Raw genomic sequence first — 15,959 nt, forward strand, 5'->3', positions numbered from 1 at the left:
CAAAGAACAAGGATGACTCTGGCAGCTGAAATATTTATATTCTTTCATTGCAGCTATTGAAAAGGATGCATTTTTTTGCTCATGACTGCTCTCCTCTGAGAGACTGCAATACTAAGACATGTTCCAAGAGCCTATCTGTGCTACAGAGCATAGTTCCTTAGAAGTCATACTCAGTTGTCCTTCAATCCTGTGTCATCCTTGTCATCATGTAAATAATGGCAGTGTTCATTACAGCCACTGACTCCTACCTTGGAAAAAGTGATTCATTCACTCCTTGGTTCTGTAAGCAGGACCTTGAAAATGCTGCTGCTTCTGCCTGTGTTCTCTAGCTGTTGGCAGTGGCTGATGTGCTTTCTGCTAGGTGAGTTCTGGCCCTTTGTTAAGGTGTTAGCAGTAACAAAAGCCTTCAGTGTGCAGTTTGGAGAAAGAGCACTTTGCTTGCTGCTGCTGCTCCATAAAGCAAGCCAATTAAGTGAAAGCAAATGCTTTTCCTTGCCTGCTGGGAATGCGTGTTATTTTCTCACCCAGATAAGTCCCAGGGGCCAGAACACCCTGTTTTTACTTTTCTTTTGTTTCTCCTTTAAAAGGTGTGAGGTGGGGCCTTTTCCAAAGGTTCAGAATTTGTCTTTCTGCACCCCCTCTCCCCCCATTTTTCTTTTTTGGTGAGGGTGATAGTTCTTCTATCTGCAGGCAGCTGTGCTGGAAGGCCTGCTAATGCTCTAATGCTTTTTTTCCTGAGCTGAAATCCTGCTCGAGTTGAGACTTCAACCCCCTGCCACCCCAACGGGCGACGCAGAGCAGGCCGGGGAGCTCAGTCCGCCCTGTTTGAGGAGCCCGTTCCCGGTAGTCATCCCCTGTATTTTTCTCCCCGGGCTCTCCTGGCTCTGGTTGCCGCAGTTGGAGGACGCGATGCCCGAGGTGTGGCTCGAGAAGGCGCCCAGGCCCCGCGCCTTTCCCCCTTCCCCGGGCACAGGCCTAGGGACGGGAGCACGGCCGGACCCACTAGGCCCCAGCTGCCCTCTCTCAGCGCTCCGCCCCGCCGGGCGGTGTGACGGGCGGCACCGCCCGGTTGCTCGCCTCCCTGGGCCGCGGCGGGCCGCTGCCGCCCTCCCCCGGCGCCGCGGCGGGCGGGAGGATGGAGCAGGGGCTGTCCGCCATCACCCTCTACTGCGCGCCCGCCACCGGCCCCGCGGCCGCCGCCTGCGCCATGGAGCCCGAGCAGGTGAGCGGGACCGGCGGGGAGAGGCCGGGGAGGCTCGGCCGGGGCCGCGGCGTGCGTGGCCGAGCCCAACGGGAGGGCTGGTGGTCGTGTGGGCGGCAGCCGGAGCGGCTCTGCCCTTCAGTGCGCTGTAGTTACAGCCTGCAGCGCGGGCGTCTTCTGTTTCACGGGCGAACAACGCCTTACAAATCGCCTGATAAATATTGAATCAGGGCGGCTTATCCGTTTCCAGCCAGCGTGTCAGCGACAGAGCCGAGGCGTGAGAGATCACTGCCTCGGCCGCACGCGACACCGGGTCTCGAGCGGACTTCGACCTGCAGAGCGCTCATCCGCCCGGCTGAAGTCTCCGGCAGCGGCTCAGGCTGTGCGCCCGGTGCTCCTGTGCCGCGCCTTGGCTGTGCGCTGCTGTCCTGAGCCCTGCGGTTCCGAAGGCTTCTTTACAGCTCTGCTCTCCCAACCTTCACTTCATCGTTTTCTGCTTGCAGAAGACTCGTGCTGTTTAATTTCGCTTGAGACGCAGGGTAGAAAGTTAAGGAGGATTATAAAAATAATATAAATGCAAGCAGGCAGGATAGCATGGGCAGGACTGTGTCTTGATTAGTATTACAGCCTCCTACTGACTAGTGCCGTCAGGCCAGCAGCTCTTTGTGAACTAATTACTTTCCTGGGGGAGTGAGAGAGGCACGAGCTTTGGCGTTTTGGATCAAAAGCTCAGTACGCGGCCCAAGTTCTGACGGACTGGAGGATGACAGAGTGAGTGGTCTGTTCTCCTCTTTGTCATTTCGTTTTCTTTTTCCTCTCCTCAATGAAACTTGAGGCTGTTGCATTGTCCTGTGTTAGTTGTGCTGAGCACCGCCAGCTGCAGGTGTCTTGGCACACTTCATCCATAATCGTAGTTTATTTGTTTTGGCATTTTGGTTGTGTGCTTCTGTCAAAAGCTGAGGTGAGAGGGATTGAAGGGAGTAATGAGGAACAGCACTTTGGGATGTAACTTCCAACAGGGGAGATGTGTGAGGGTCACAAAGTGAATTAAGAATTCCAAGGGGACGTTTGAAAGGAAAGGGAGATAGCGCGACAGACTTCACAAAGCATCTTCACAACTAAAGCTGAAGCAGAAAGTACAAAGGTAACTAGCCTCGTGTTTAATAGCTGGCCGTATGGAAGCCAAGGTATATGCTTTGATAGCATTTGTTTGTCATGCCACGTGCCAGGGCTTTCAGGACTTGGTGGTGGGATAGGCCTGTGGAAGAAAATGAGATGGCAGCCTGACCAGAGGTGTGCCCATGAGGGGTGACCTGCATAACAGCTCCTGGATTGGAAAAAGAAGGTAAATGTGTAAGGCCTCAAACAGAAGATACTGTTGTGTTTAGCTATAAAGTTAGTCTGGGTGATAATTATAGATAAGATCTGTATTGCCACATTTTTTAGCAGACCCTGTTGGGAAGAGAAATAAAATAAAACTGGGCTTCTGCTTGCAGCTGGGACAGAAGGCTTTTGTTGGTGTTGTGCATGTGAAAATTAAAATGACAAACGCCACAGGGATGACTGGAAACAACATCTAGGTTTGCTGCCCATGTAATAATCAAAGCAGCAGCTGATGCATTTTATTTTATTAAGTAAATTTAAGTCTCTGGACCAGATTACTAAGGGAAATGTTTCATTGTTCCTTGATTCTTTTTTTGTATTGATTACATTTGTCCAAAATGTTGTAACAGAACCAAATGTGCTGAGCTCCTTCCCACAGGTAGAGTAAGAGGGGTACAGAAATGCACTGAGAAGTGTACAGTTTCTATAGCCAGAGAATTAAAACTTACTTTTAAATTTTAAAAACTTATTACACTATTTTTCTAAGCTAAAAGATATTTGAAGTATTTGAGTTAAATGAATCAAAATCAGAAGGATTTCTAGGAGCTTGTAGTGAGGCTTACTGTTATTGATCACAATAAGTAGTCATAAGAAATTGTGCTCTTCAGTACTGCGACTAACCATGAAAAATGGAATCATTGTTCTGTGCCAATGAAGAAGTGTGAAATTTTTTAAGGGGCCAATTCTGTGGTGCTCTGTGCTCCAAAAAACACAGAACCAACTTGGAGTGAGCAGTGCCTGCCCTCGTGGCAGCACAAGGGATGCTCCCTGTGCTCAGGCTGTTGCATTTTTTCAGCACTCAGATTTCTGTAGATTTGCTGTTCTACTGCTGCTGTTTTCAGGACTGAAACTCGACAGAGTCCACTAGCCCCAGGGCTGTCAGCTTTGTGCTTCTGCATGGAAATGTAATGCCATTTTAGCTGGATTATACCACTGAAAACTTCATTCTGCCACTTCATTCTGCTTTGTTCCTCCAGAAACATACACAAAATGTGCCATGGTAGCTAAAGAAACACTGCAGGAAGCCAAAATGACTTGCAGTTTTCTGCAGCTGCAGTATGAGGGCTAGAAGGGATGATGAAAGTGTGTACTCCCTCTCCACATCATCAGGCGTAGCATGTGATCGGTGTATTCCCTCCCTCTTCACTGGGCATGATATAAATTTATTGCCTGGAATGAAAGAGGCAGTTCTGCTTCCCTACCTTCACCTGTCCCACTGCACTGTGCCCATTGGTTTTCCTAGTGAACCTAGCATAAGTGACAGGAAGGGTGATACTGTGTTTAGGATTAAGGGTAATCCTACATCTGTGTGTTAAAAATACACATTTTTACTAATATTTTTGATTTGTGATCTGTGAAGATCTGTGAAGATCTGTGCTAAGCTTGTCTAGACAAGTAGTCAAAAATTGGAACATGTCAATTTTTCTCAAAGTTAGTTCTACGTACGTATGCATGCATGCATTTCTTTCCCTAAGTTCATTATGACACGCTTCTACAATACATGCACTTGTGTGCTTTTTAAAAACCTGCATGGTACATTAAAAGCAGCTGACTAACATTTCATGTCTTCTGTGTCCTTCTCTGTACAATAGGAGTATTTTCAAAACACCTTTTGCATTTGTTGCAGTAGTATTTAAATGCTTTGCCAAAATGAAGGTTCTCTTTTGGTGGATACAATACAAAACTTACTAAAATTCTCTGTCCGCATGAGTTGTTATCCTGAAGAATTATGGGCTGGCCTTTGAACCAGAAGTAAAGCTTTCCCAGTGCTTTTTCTCAGACTGGAAGACTGCATTGTAGTATTCGGCAACTGAAAGAACAAATCCACACTTCTTTTTCATTCATCCTTACCCGCTAAATTAAGTGGGTTTTTAAGCTTTTTAAATTAAGTGGGTTTTAATTAAGCTTTTTTCATGTGCCCTTGTACTAATGGTGATTGCTGATGTACTAAATGATCTAAAACTCTTAAGCAGATCATGAAGTTTTTTAAGGGAAAAATCCAGTTTTTCAGCTTACTGCATAGAAGTGAACTTGAGATAATTTTTAGTTTTTTCTTCTATGTAGCAACTTACAAATGGAGATAGAGGCTTTGAGAATGTGGAGCTGGGTGTCATAGGAAAGAAGAAGAAAGTTCCAAGGAGGGTTATTCACTTTGCAAGTGGAGAAACAATGGAAGAATATAGCACAGATGAAGAGGAAGATGAACAAGAGAAAAAAGACCTGTTGCCTCCTGTAGATCCTGTAAGTACTTCACTTACTGGTTACTTACTGGTTTATTGGATAACTACTTGCATCTTTTCCTGTGGTTCTGATGTTACAAATTTGATATGGTGTATAGAAGATTGAGTTAATTCAATTGGCTCTAGACACTGAGGAATCTTAGAAGTATTTGCCACATCTGCAGTCTTGTGTTTCTTTTATGACAGCTCCACAAACTGGTATCCCAACTATTTCTTCTCTACCTTCCTATGATTCTATCTTCCCATAAGTTGAGTCTACAGTCCTGTTCCCTGCCTTCTGTCTGTGGGACTCCATTCCCAGCCGTCTCTGTACTTGTTTGCCTGTACTGAGCTTGAAGTGGTGTCCCAGAAATCAGCTAGATCTTTCCCCATGTGCTGAGTACTGTCAGGTGGCTGGGGGTTGCTGCCTTGTGCAGCAGCCAGCCTGTCTGTGCTTTGGAGGCAAATACCTGTTTAGAGCTGCTTGTTCTTACACTTCAGATAAGAGTCTCTGCACACACAGAAATTGGTGGTGTTTTCTACCTGACATAAGCATTGCTGTTGAAATGACTTGTGCATCATGGTTTGGGAATCCATGATTAAGAAATGTTGTGTTTAAAGTTTGCTAATTACTGTATGACTAGCTGCTATACTTATTTGTGTGTGCATCGTTCCCAGGGATACAAAAAGGAGGGATTTCAGTGGACAGTTTGACTTTGTTTTCTTTCTCTTCTGAAGAAGTGGTGTGGCCACAAGGTGTGCTTTGTGAAGGACTATCAATCAGTTCTCCTTTATTCCGTCTGTAAAGTTAATTTAGCTTGAAGAAAAAGTAATAGTTTGAGGATTGAGCTGATATGAGACTATGGAGGGCTGGGACTGGGGCTCCAAAGGATTCAAGTATAAAAATGCTGTATTTAGACCTGGATGGACGGATGCATCAGTACCTCTTTCTTGTACACAAAGAAAAGTAACGTTAGCCTGAGAGCAGGTGTATCAGTATAAAAATGCATGTCAAGTTTACACGTTAATTAAAGTATAATCATTGAAAACAAATATATTTAACTTATAAACAATTGCTAAATGATAGCTGTTAAGCTACACTGTTGGGTATTTTTGTTTTTCTTCTTCCCCCTAAGGGTTTACTCTAGAAGTGCAAGAACTGTGAAACTTACTGAATACTGCTGTAACATTAATGGATCTTCAGACTCAGATCTTCAGATCTGCTTCACACAATGAGGGCTCTGTCAGATATCCATAGATATGTACAGAGATTTTTTTTTTTTTTTTCAATTATAATTAGCAGGGGACTATATCTGTGTAGTTTCTCTGTCATTTCTCCTCAGTAGCATTAGCATGATGGCAGGCTCACAGGACTTGATATGTGTGTTGTGAGGCCAGAGAAGTAACACACCACTGAAGAGATGGACACTTAACTAAAAAGTTCTCAAATATCCACAACTGCCAGGATTTTGTGGGATCATACTCCTGCTTTCCTAATTTGAATTTTATTCTGAATACCAAAAAGCATATTGTGTGGTACAGATAAAATTGCTTTATTCCACTATAGTTTATGAAATATTTAATTTTTATTATTATTATTTTTTTAATAATAAAAGAGCCTTCTGAAGCAGAATACTTTATTGTGGAGCACGGTATGCCCTATTAAGCATTGCTTTTTATCTTGGCAGAATAAACTTGATTAGACCAAGGGTTGCCATTAAGTGAAGTTTACCTTATCTGCTGAATGCTTCGTGTATCCCAACTGAGCCACTGAATTGAAGAAATGTTAGTCCAAGCTGAGCTTTGATGTTTTAGCCAACAGCTGCCTTGAAAATGTTTTTATTGTAGGATTTCTATAAAAGCAATTAAGTAGTCAGTTTGCTGAGACCAGCATGTCTAAAACTTGTTATCTCGGTTGGGATACTAAAAAGTATGTTGCAAATAATAGCTGTTCCTGGACCAATTTATTTTTAGAAAAAGCACATAATATTTGGAATAGAAACTTTAAATCATGAAAATTCAAAGCTCAGCTGGTATTGGCATAATAGCAGGTTCTAAGTGAGTTCAAACTTAAGAGTTTAAACTTAACTCTTAAGAGAAACAAATATTTTGCTGCGTTGTAAAGAAACTTTTTCAGTAGCCATACCTTGGTTTAGTCACACTGCAGAGCTAGGCAGACAACAGCAATGTCTTCTGTACTAAGCAAAGTAACATGTATGTATTCTGATAATATGAGAACCAAAGAACTCAGTGTGATGGGCTGATGCCACCTAAAACAAATTCTCATAAAATAGTGAGTCTTAAGTTTTGCTTTGAAGCGGTGATTCTGACAGTTCTGCAAGTCAGTTCATTGCTGCTTTTGGATCAGTGTCCAGTCTGTTGTGGTTTTTAGAGAGGGAGCTGAATCCAAAGCACGGAGCATGTTTACTACATTTTTCTGATTTCTTTTTTTAAGATAGCATTTTTTATTATTCGTGTTCTCCTTTGCCTCTTTGGTGTTTGTAAATGCTTTGCTCATAACTGAATCTTCTATCAAAAAATGTAATTTATATTGTAAACCTCCTTCAATTCTGTTCACAAAGACCTTTACTTTACTGGTTCCAGAAAATAACCTTTCTGCTTATGCCTGGATTGCCACTTTGTTGCCTTCACCTATTAGGTAAATAGGCCGAAATGCCTTTGCAGACCAACTATAAGCAACTATATATGTTTAGCATTTATCCTGAGAACGTTTCAGCAGCTCCAAAACAGATACATTTTGTTGGAAAGACTGAAAGATATTCTTACAGGAAGATTATTCTGATATCTCCTAGTCAAAAAGGAGCTTAACTTCATATAGCAAAAAAGCATTATTTTATGCTATTGAGAACTCAGAAAGTCTGATTTTATTTTAAGAATTTGGCAGCGAGGGAGGAAAGTTGCCAAAGAATTGCTATTCATCACACGATGTATGATTATTGTTGATGCTCCTCAATCTTGATTTAACCGGTTTGTGATAGCAGTTTCACCTGCTGCGTTCACTGAAGGACTTGTTATGCCAGTGACTAGGCAATCAGTAATTAAACTCATTAAACTTGCGTCTTGACACAGTAAACAATGGAAAAGTATCTGGCAATATTTAACTCATTAAACACAACTTGCTTTTTCTTAAATCAGTAAATGATTCTTTATCTCATTTTGCCATTTTCTCTGAGGAGAGGCACACACTCAATCCAAACAAACAAAGCAAACAACCAACCTAACAAAAAACAAAGTGCCAAACCTACAATCTAGAAAGGTCAAGAAGTGTTATTAGGGACTGAAATCTAGCAAAAGAAATATGGATGTGGATTGTTTATATGGCACATTCAGAAGTTAGCAGTGTGTCTGCTCCCTTAGGCAGCACCATACTAGGGAACAATATCATGTTCTGTTGCTGAATCATAGCCCTCTTGGTTTTATCAGTGGATGAATTCATTATGTTAATTCCTACTTAAAATGCAGTGCGCTGACACCTTCTGTATGTGGACTTGGACAGATGATATTGTAGCTGAGTTTTAGATTAGAATTGTGCATTAGGATGTTTTGTAATTTAAAATCAAGTGTAAATAACCATTATATTTTTAACTTTAAAAAACAAAATTGTATCATGATAGCAAAATAGTATAGTTAAGCACTGTAGAAACATATACTTAAGAGAATGATGGTAGGAGAAATACTGTTCCCTGATATAAAACTAGTGTCCTGCATTTCATTCAAGAAATACAGTATTATCTGTCCTTGTTTTGATTACACTGAATGTTAAGACTTCTCTGGACAAAGAAGATACATAACATCTGGGTGTGCAGTTCTTACTGAACTGACTTTGGTACCGTAAGACCGGACTTCAGTACCATTTTCCAGTGTCATTCAGTAAATCAAAGATACTTCATATAGTACTATTAATTTGTATTCAGCTTTCGCAGAACGTTTATGTTCTTATCACCCATAAGATTCTTGTTCACTCCAGTACCTCTTCTCACCTCATATTTGGCCTTCTTGCTTAGGTATCTGAGGTTCTGCCAGAAGCTGCCCAAGCTTACCCTGAGGAAATAAGAAAAAAAAAAACAGAGGAGAATTATTTCTCCCGGATGTGTTCATGTCCCTGCTTGTTCTCAGTGGTGTTTACTCTACAAGGCATTTCATTTAACTGTTGAATCTTCATTACGTGGTTTCTTTTGGCTTTATATTGCCTTTTGAGACACTTGAAAGAATGTTCCTTTTGCAAGGTACCAGAAATGGCACAAAAATATTGGAATGAGTGAAGAAATATCTAGCTAGGCCAGAGATGCATGTTGTAGGAAGCAGACATTCATACAAAGTTGAACTTAGAATTACTTTTAACATAGCAAACTGATCTTTAATTGTGGTGGGGGAATAGCAGAAATAGAAAGCATCTCTGTGCCTGCAGAGACTCAAATTTAATGTTTGTGGTACTGCAGTAGACATTAGAATACTCTGTGTCTGATTTACTTCTGTCACATTGAAGCTCAGCTTCTCTTTTTATCCTTAAATGTTAAAGGGGCTCTTGTAACTTCTTACTGCTGCACAGCAGGCTTTTGTTTGTTCTGTGTGCTCTGTGAGTGCTTTTTGACCTTGTCACCTCGTTATGAAGGATTGTACAAAGGCTTGTCAATGCCATTATTTGCACCTGTGGCAATGAGCTTTTCCAGCACTTTTTTTTGAGTTCTTCAACTGAACAAACTGAGAAATGATTGTCATTAGCTTATCTGCCAACTGCGTACGTAATCAGCAAGCTGGAGGTGCTTTTGTATAAGCAGGATAGCAGCTGGTTTTGCTTACACTTTTACCTTGGCAGGATATTTTTAATGTCCGTTGCCAAAAATATGTAGCATCTGTTTTACTTGTGTCTGCCAGCTTGAGCTTCTTGCTTGACAGATTGTACTCATGGATAAGATTTCCCCAGAGTCTACTCAATGCTGAATAGCCCCATCTCTCTCATCCTTCCTTCACGTGGAAGATGCTCCAGACCCTTCACCATCTTAGAAATTTTGCATTAGGGTTCGCTAACTTAGCTGTGACCAGTTTGCTTAAGTATTCTGGAAGCAGATCCTCTTGTACTGTCTTTCTTACACCACACCTTGCTCCTTGTCCTTTAGATTTCTGAAGTCCAGTCTTGCAAGGAAATGTGGGATGAAGGCAGTTTTCACTACCACAGATTTTTCCATGTCTTGTGTCATCAGAACCTCTGCCCCCTTCTGCAGTAAGCCTGCACCTTCCTCTTGCCCCTTAGGTATTTACAGAAGCACTTCCTGTTGCCTCATACATTTCTTGCTAGATTCAACTCCTGGTGTGCTTTGGCTTTCCTAATTCTGTCTCTGAATGCTCAGAATGCTTTATATTTCTCCAGTGTTACCTATCTCTGCTTCCACCTTCAGTATATTCCCTTTTTACAGCTGAGTTTGGCCAGAGCTCCTTGACAGGCCTGCTGGCATTTTTGCCTGACTTCCTACTTTTGGGATGGATCACTTGTGAGCTTGGAGTAGATGATTTTTGAATTTCAGCTAGCTTTTCTGGACCTCTCTTCCCTCTAGGGCCTTTTCCCATGGGCCTTTTCCAAGCGGATCCCTGAAAAGGCCAAAGTCTGTTCTCCTGAAGCCCAGAGTTATGATTTTGCTTTTTTGCTTGGCTCCTTCCTCTCAGCATTCTGAACTTCATCTCATAGTCATTGCAACCAAGCTGGCCTCAACCCTTCCTATCCCCAGTGAGGCTTTGCTCATTGGTGAACACGAGGTCCAGAGCACCTTTTCTTGTTTTCTCTGTTACTTGTGTCAAGAAATTGTGGTCAGGACCATGCTGGGTTTATGCCCTGCTGTGTTGTTCCTGCAGCAGGTGTTAAGGTGGTGGAAATCACCATTGAGACAGTTTCTAGCTGTGTGAAGCAGGCCTCATACGTTTGCTCTTCCTAGTCATTTTCCCTATAGCATGCACATGCTCCAGTATCAACCATAATGCTTTAATCCTTACCTGTAAGCTCTCAGCTGGCCCTTTATCCACACCTGGGCAGAGCTCTGTGAACTCCAGCTTCTCTTACACAAATGGCGGCACCCCCATCTTTTTCCTCACAGACATTTTTTGCTTCTCTCATTATTATAATCAGAGAATTATCAGAGGTTAGGTCAGTTCTCTGCTTGGTCTGACAAAATTCAGAAAATAATGAAAAAGTCTTTATAGTCATAGGAAATATCTTGGGATTGAACTAGATGCTTGTTGCTTCCCAAGTCTGGAAGCAGAAAACAAAAAAGGTGAAAATAATGTTCCCAGATGTTATTTGTTGGTTATTTGTTATATCTTGTAGTGATATCTTGCTTCAGATATGCCTGGTCTATACTTACTGTAAATCAAAAATACCGTGGTAGCTGCAAACAGGCGCCACTGCAGATTTTGTTCTAGATCTATTTGAGCATTTGCATGTCTTAATGTGTATCTTTAACATACAGCTACACATGTTGGTACTGTTTTTGTGGTTACAGACAACGCTCACATGGGGACCCTACTTATGGTTTCATATGCTGAGAGTTGCCACCTCAACCTTATCAGGTACTGATTCACTTAATTCTTAGTTAAACACATGGAAGAATATTGAGTCACTCTGACAGACTGTAAATAATCTCTGTAGTCTACTGGTCTTTTTTTTTTTTTTTTTTTTTTTTCAAAAGTATAAATGAGATTGTGGTGTTTTCCCCTTGTTTAGGCAGTCATGTTATTTATTTATTTATTTATTTTCAATCAACAACTGTTGTATGAAGCATGAATCCTTTTGCTGAACACTTTTATTTTTCTATTTTTCTCCATATGGAGTTATGATGATGTTGGCAAGGGTGCGTATCAGCTTCCTATAAAGTCTTCTATGGAACCATTTTGAGTGATATTATTTGGAAAAAATTTTTCACCTAACTAAATCATCAGATTTTACTAAGACAACTGGCAAGTATTCTAAGAGTATACCTAGTCATGTACTTTTCAACAGTCTGCTGAGGTTGCAAGATAGACAAAAATAGGACTTATTGTCCAGAGTCTTAAACTCACTACACAGAAGTTTCTTTGACCTGTGGACCTCATAAAAATTGCTAAGTTTTTAGAATGCTTGTCCAAGTCTGTATTCTTGTGTGTGAAGTATTTTGTATTGTATATTGACAAATATCTGTGGGATTTCCATCACTGTACAGCCTGATTGTGAGTATTTAAAAGACTATTGGCAGTCTATTTTATTGATTAAACTATTATTATTTTTAGAAACACTTTACACTACAGTCCTGTTCATTGCTGTATCTTTTCCTCATTCACAGAGATAGATATTGCTCTCCTTTTTTTTTCTTTTCTTTTTTTCCAGGAGTCTTTTATCAGTTTGAGGACAGCTAGATGCTTCCTCCTTCCCTCTTAACTTTTGCCTCCTGTATTTGCTGTCTGAACTGATCTTTTGAAAGAGCTCTGTCTGTAAGATTATCTATAAAATGACTGTACACTCGCAGAACCATTCAGTTGATTACTTCTGTTTTCACTGAAGATGACTGAGTAATTTATTTGCATCCTAAAGGCAGATTTGTAATTTGAAGTGCAATATATTTGATTTTATTGAAGCAATAGAGCTTTAACCATTGTCTTGATAAAGCAACCAACTGACCCAAGCCCACCTGTGCTGTTCTTCTGACTTCACTACATGTTTTGGCAAAGTAATCCTACATATATCTATATGATTCTATGTAGCCTTGAAAACTGAGATAGCTAAAATCTATACATTTTATCAACCCATCAGTATGCAACACAGAGCATCGCTAAAACTGATACGGGATTAAAGTGTACATCTATCATTAAGTAACTTCTCTGGTATCATTAGACTGAAGGACCACTCTAGTTGGTAGCCATATGTTTTTATCTAATCTTCAGTTAAATTTCAGTTGAAAACTGAAAGTAAGTAGCTTAGCATAGCAGATTTTCTCTTTTGAGTGATGTACAATGATGGAAAACCATTTGGGAAAGTTAACACCTTTTACAGAGAAACTGTGTTCAACAACTGTCTTGTGTTTGTTTTCAGTGTGTGATTTTCTTGGGGAAAAGATTGCATCTGTTCTGGGGATAAGCACTCCAAAATACCAATATGCCATCGATGAGTATTACAGAATGAAGAAAGAGGTATATGTGGGAGATTGTGTTCTTAAACTTTTCCCTACTTATCTTCCCTGGCATTTTCAAAAGTAAAATCTGTATTCCTACACTGATTACTGAAATGAAGTTTCAGAATGTCTGCTTCAGCTCACCTTCAGTTTCACTTGATCCATGATTTATGCTTGCTTATCCATGAGCATTTTCTCATCAGGTAGTCGGTCCTAGAATTGGTTGGGTCCTTACCACTGCTCTGCTTGCTTCTCTTCTACAGCACATTTTTAGGTCAAAAGTGTAAGAAAGTTGAAAGGAACACTCTAAGGAGGCAGCTGCCTCACTTTACTCGGTTAAAGTAGGTGTGCTTTCCAACTCTGAATTCAAAGGGAAATTGAATGTTACGTTACCATTTATTCCAAAGTGCAACTGAAAATGAATGATGGGTAGCCAATGCTTTATGCAAAAAAGCTTAAAGCTTTAACACTTTTAACACTTATTTTATTTCAATAGCTTTTCATTATTAAAATAGCATTGAAATGCTTCATAGAAAGTAGACCTATCACTACTGTTGTTCGCTAAAGATTGCTTATCTGGACATGCATCATTTTTTCTGTGTTGGTGGGACACAGTTTAATCCTTCACTTTCGGTGGTAATTTTTTTTCCCTTAATGGAAGTTGTGGAATTACAATAAGCTAGTGACTGTTATTAAACAGAACAAATTTTTGTGTCTTGTAATGGGAAGTGATATGTTCTTATAGAATATATTCCTTATTTACTTCAAGGAATCAGTAGCTTATGAATCTGGTTGTTTATTTTAGGAAGAAGAGGAGGAACAGGAAAACAGGATGTCAGAAGAAGCAGAAAGACAGCATCAGGAGCAGCAGGACAAGCCACAGGCTGAGGCTCCTGTCCAAACAGACCAGCCTGAAGCAACAAGTACTTCCTTCGTGAATGTAAACTTTGAAAATGAGGGAGATTGCCAGTCTGTTGTGGAAAATAAGCAAGATGTAGCTTCTACTTAAGTGAAAAGCTCTGTGTACTGTAAGAAATAGGAAGCATCAGGTGTCACAGTCTGGCTACAAGCAGAAAAATAGGATTATACTTGTTCAGTGTAATACAACTTTTAGCGTTCTTATTGATCAGGAGAGAGCTAAGTGATGTCTCTTCCTTCTGTCAGCCTAATAAAGGCTGAGGCATTCTGCCAAATTGGCACTTCAGTTAAAATGTAAATCGGGCTACAAATGTTTGGTCTAAAATTGAATTTCTTGTAAAGCAAGTAAAACATTTAAATTGTTGTCTGGCACTGTGGATTGCAGATGTAGTGCTCTTTCCTACTTCTAAACACCTATTTCTGATTTGTACACTGTTTGCAACTTGGCTCTCTATGAATAGATTAATAGGAATCAATATCCTGTAACTCACAAGTCATAGTAGCTTCTGAATTCCCCTATTTGTTGTCACTACTGTGTGCATGTGTCTTTCTGTTACTGACATAAGAGATGTTAGATTTAATGTTAATTAGATTTAAAGGCCCAATGAAATACTTCTATTATTACTCTAAACTTTAAAGGAGGCTATCAACACCCCTGAGTACATAGGTAATAATGCCAGCATGACTGGAAGCTGATACTGCTCAGCTGTTCCATTTAGTGCTATAATCAAGTACAGAACTAGCATCAGCAGAAGATGCTGTCCCTCTAGATCCAAGAACTAATAGTGAGCCACCTGTTCAAATACTTCTTTACATGCTTGCTCTGAATTGGCAGGGAGAGTAAACTCAAGTCTTGCTAAATTATAGTGAATGGGACATTGTGTATGGTAACAACTTGTAACTACACTTTTTTTTTTCTTCCTTTTTGTTATAAGATACCTGAATCAGTGTACCTAATTAAGCTGAACAGGCAGCTTGTTTAATGTTATAAGGAATGTGCTATTGCAGGTATCTCTTTCTCCCTAGTGCAGAATTCATAAATAACTGGAAATTTTAAAATCAGGCTTATGAATCTTCTTTTAAATTAAAAAAAAAAAGAAAAAAAACTCGTTTCAGTATTGAAACAACTCATTCTTTTTTAAGTGAAATGCAGCTTCACTCCAGTTTTAACTACCCCCAATTACCAATCAAAGCTATTTATTGCAATGACTGTGATCCTAGCTCTAAATTGCAAAACGTGAATGGTTTACGTTGGGACAATCAGGAGTCACTGCTGCAGGCAGGGAAATAAGTAGCTGTCCCAATCACTTCCTTTGCAGAATAGTTACAGATAGATTAGCAGAAAACTTATAATATGTAGTAACCATTTGAATAATTGTTTCTGTCCTTGAGAATGCAAAAATTTCAAGAACCTTCAGTGAATTTTTCTGTTAGATGTCATCATGTTTCCACTACTAACCAAGGAGCCTGCTGGAACAGCACAGGCCAGGAACCTTGGGCATTAGTTTGCAGAGCTCAGCTTATGTATTTCAGATAGCTCTTTGAACTAGTATCCTGTATAACACAGATTCTTTCTTCTCTCATATGCCCTTCTACACTACAGCAGAGCTTCTGAGAAAGATTCAGTCATCTGTTTTGATGCTCTTGTTTTGAATGGTAATACAGAGGTTGCTGACAGCTGTGTAAAATCATTCCACCCTGAACACCTGCAAGGAAGACAATGGATCAGTACCTGGGGAATACATAGAAAAATACTGGGAGTTCTTATTATACTGTGGCAAAGAGAAAGCCTCACTTAGCTTAATAGTGAAAACTTTAGAGCTGAAAGATGCTTTGTTTTTCTGCCATGAAATTAATGTCAGTTGTGTTTGTTTTCTTCTGTCCCTACTGTCTGGTATATCAGAAAAACCTCTCACAGCCTTGGGGTTAAACTTCTTTGTATAATATGCTGTATTACTCACTGTGCCTTAACTGAAGGATTAAGTTTTTTTTTGCAAACTGTATGAAAGTGGTTACTTTCATAATGGTTTAATTTTTCTGTAAATGCATTAATTGGTTATTTTATATTTAATATAATTTTTGAAC

The 15,959-nt window shown here is 40.2% G+C and overlaps 1 protein-coding gene across 1 annotated transcript; it reads left to right on the forward strand.

The window, feature by feature from the left end:
• Positions 1 to 1,124: 1,124 nt before the first annotated feature.
• Positions 1,125 to 15,323, forward strand: FAM177A1 (family with sequence similarity 177 member A1). Its single transcript, XM_042862752.1, has 5 exons — positions 1,125 to 1,222; positions 4,649 to 4,825; positions 11,316 to 11,382; positions 12,878 to 12,975; positions 13,762 to 15,323. The coding sequence occupies exons 1-5, from the start codon at positions 1,136 to 1,138 to the stop codon at positions 13,963 to 13,965; spliced, it is 633 nt and encodes a 210-aa protein (XP_042718686.1). The 5' UTR covers positions 1,125 to 1,135; the 3' UTR covers positions 13,966 to 15,323.
• The last annotated feature ends 636 nt before the right edge of the window (positions 15,324 to 15,959 follow it).

The sequence above is a fragment of the Lagopus leucura genome, unplaced genomic scaffold (assembly GCF_019238085.1).
Source record: "Lagopus leucura isolate 7727_CA_CO unplaced genomic scaffold, USGS_WTPT01 Super-Scaffold_1, whole genome shotgun sequence".
NCBI lineage: Eukaryota > Metazoa > Chordata > Aves > Galliformes > Phasianidae > Lagopus > Lagopus leucura.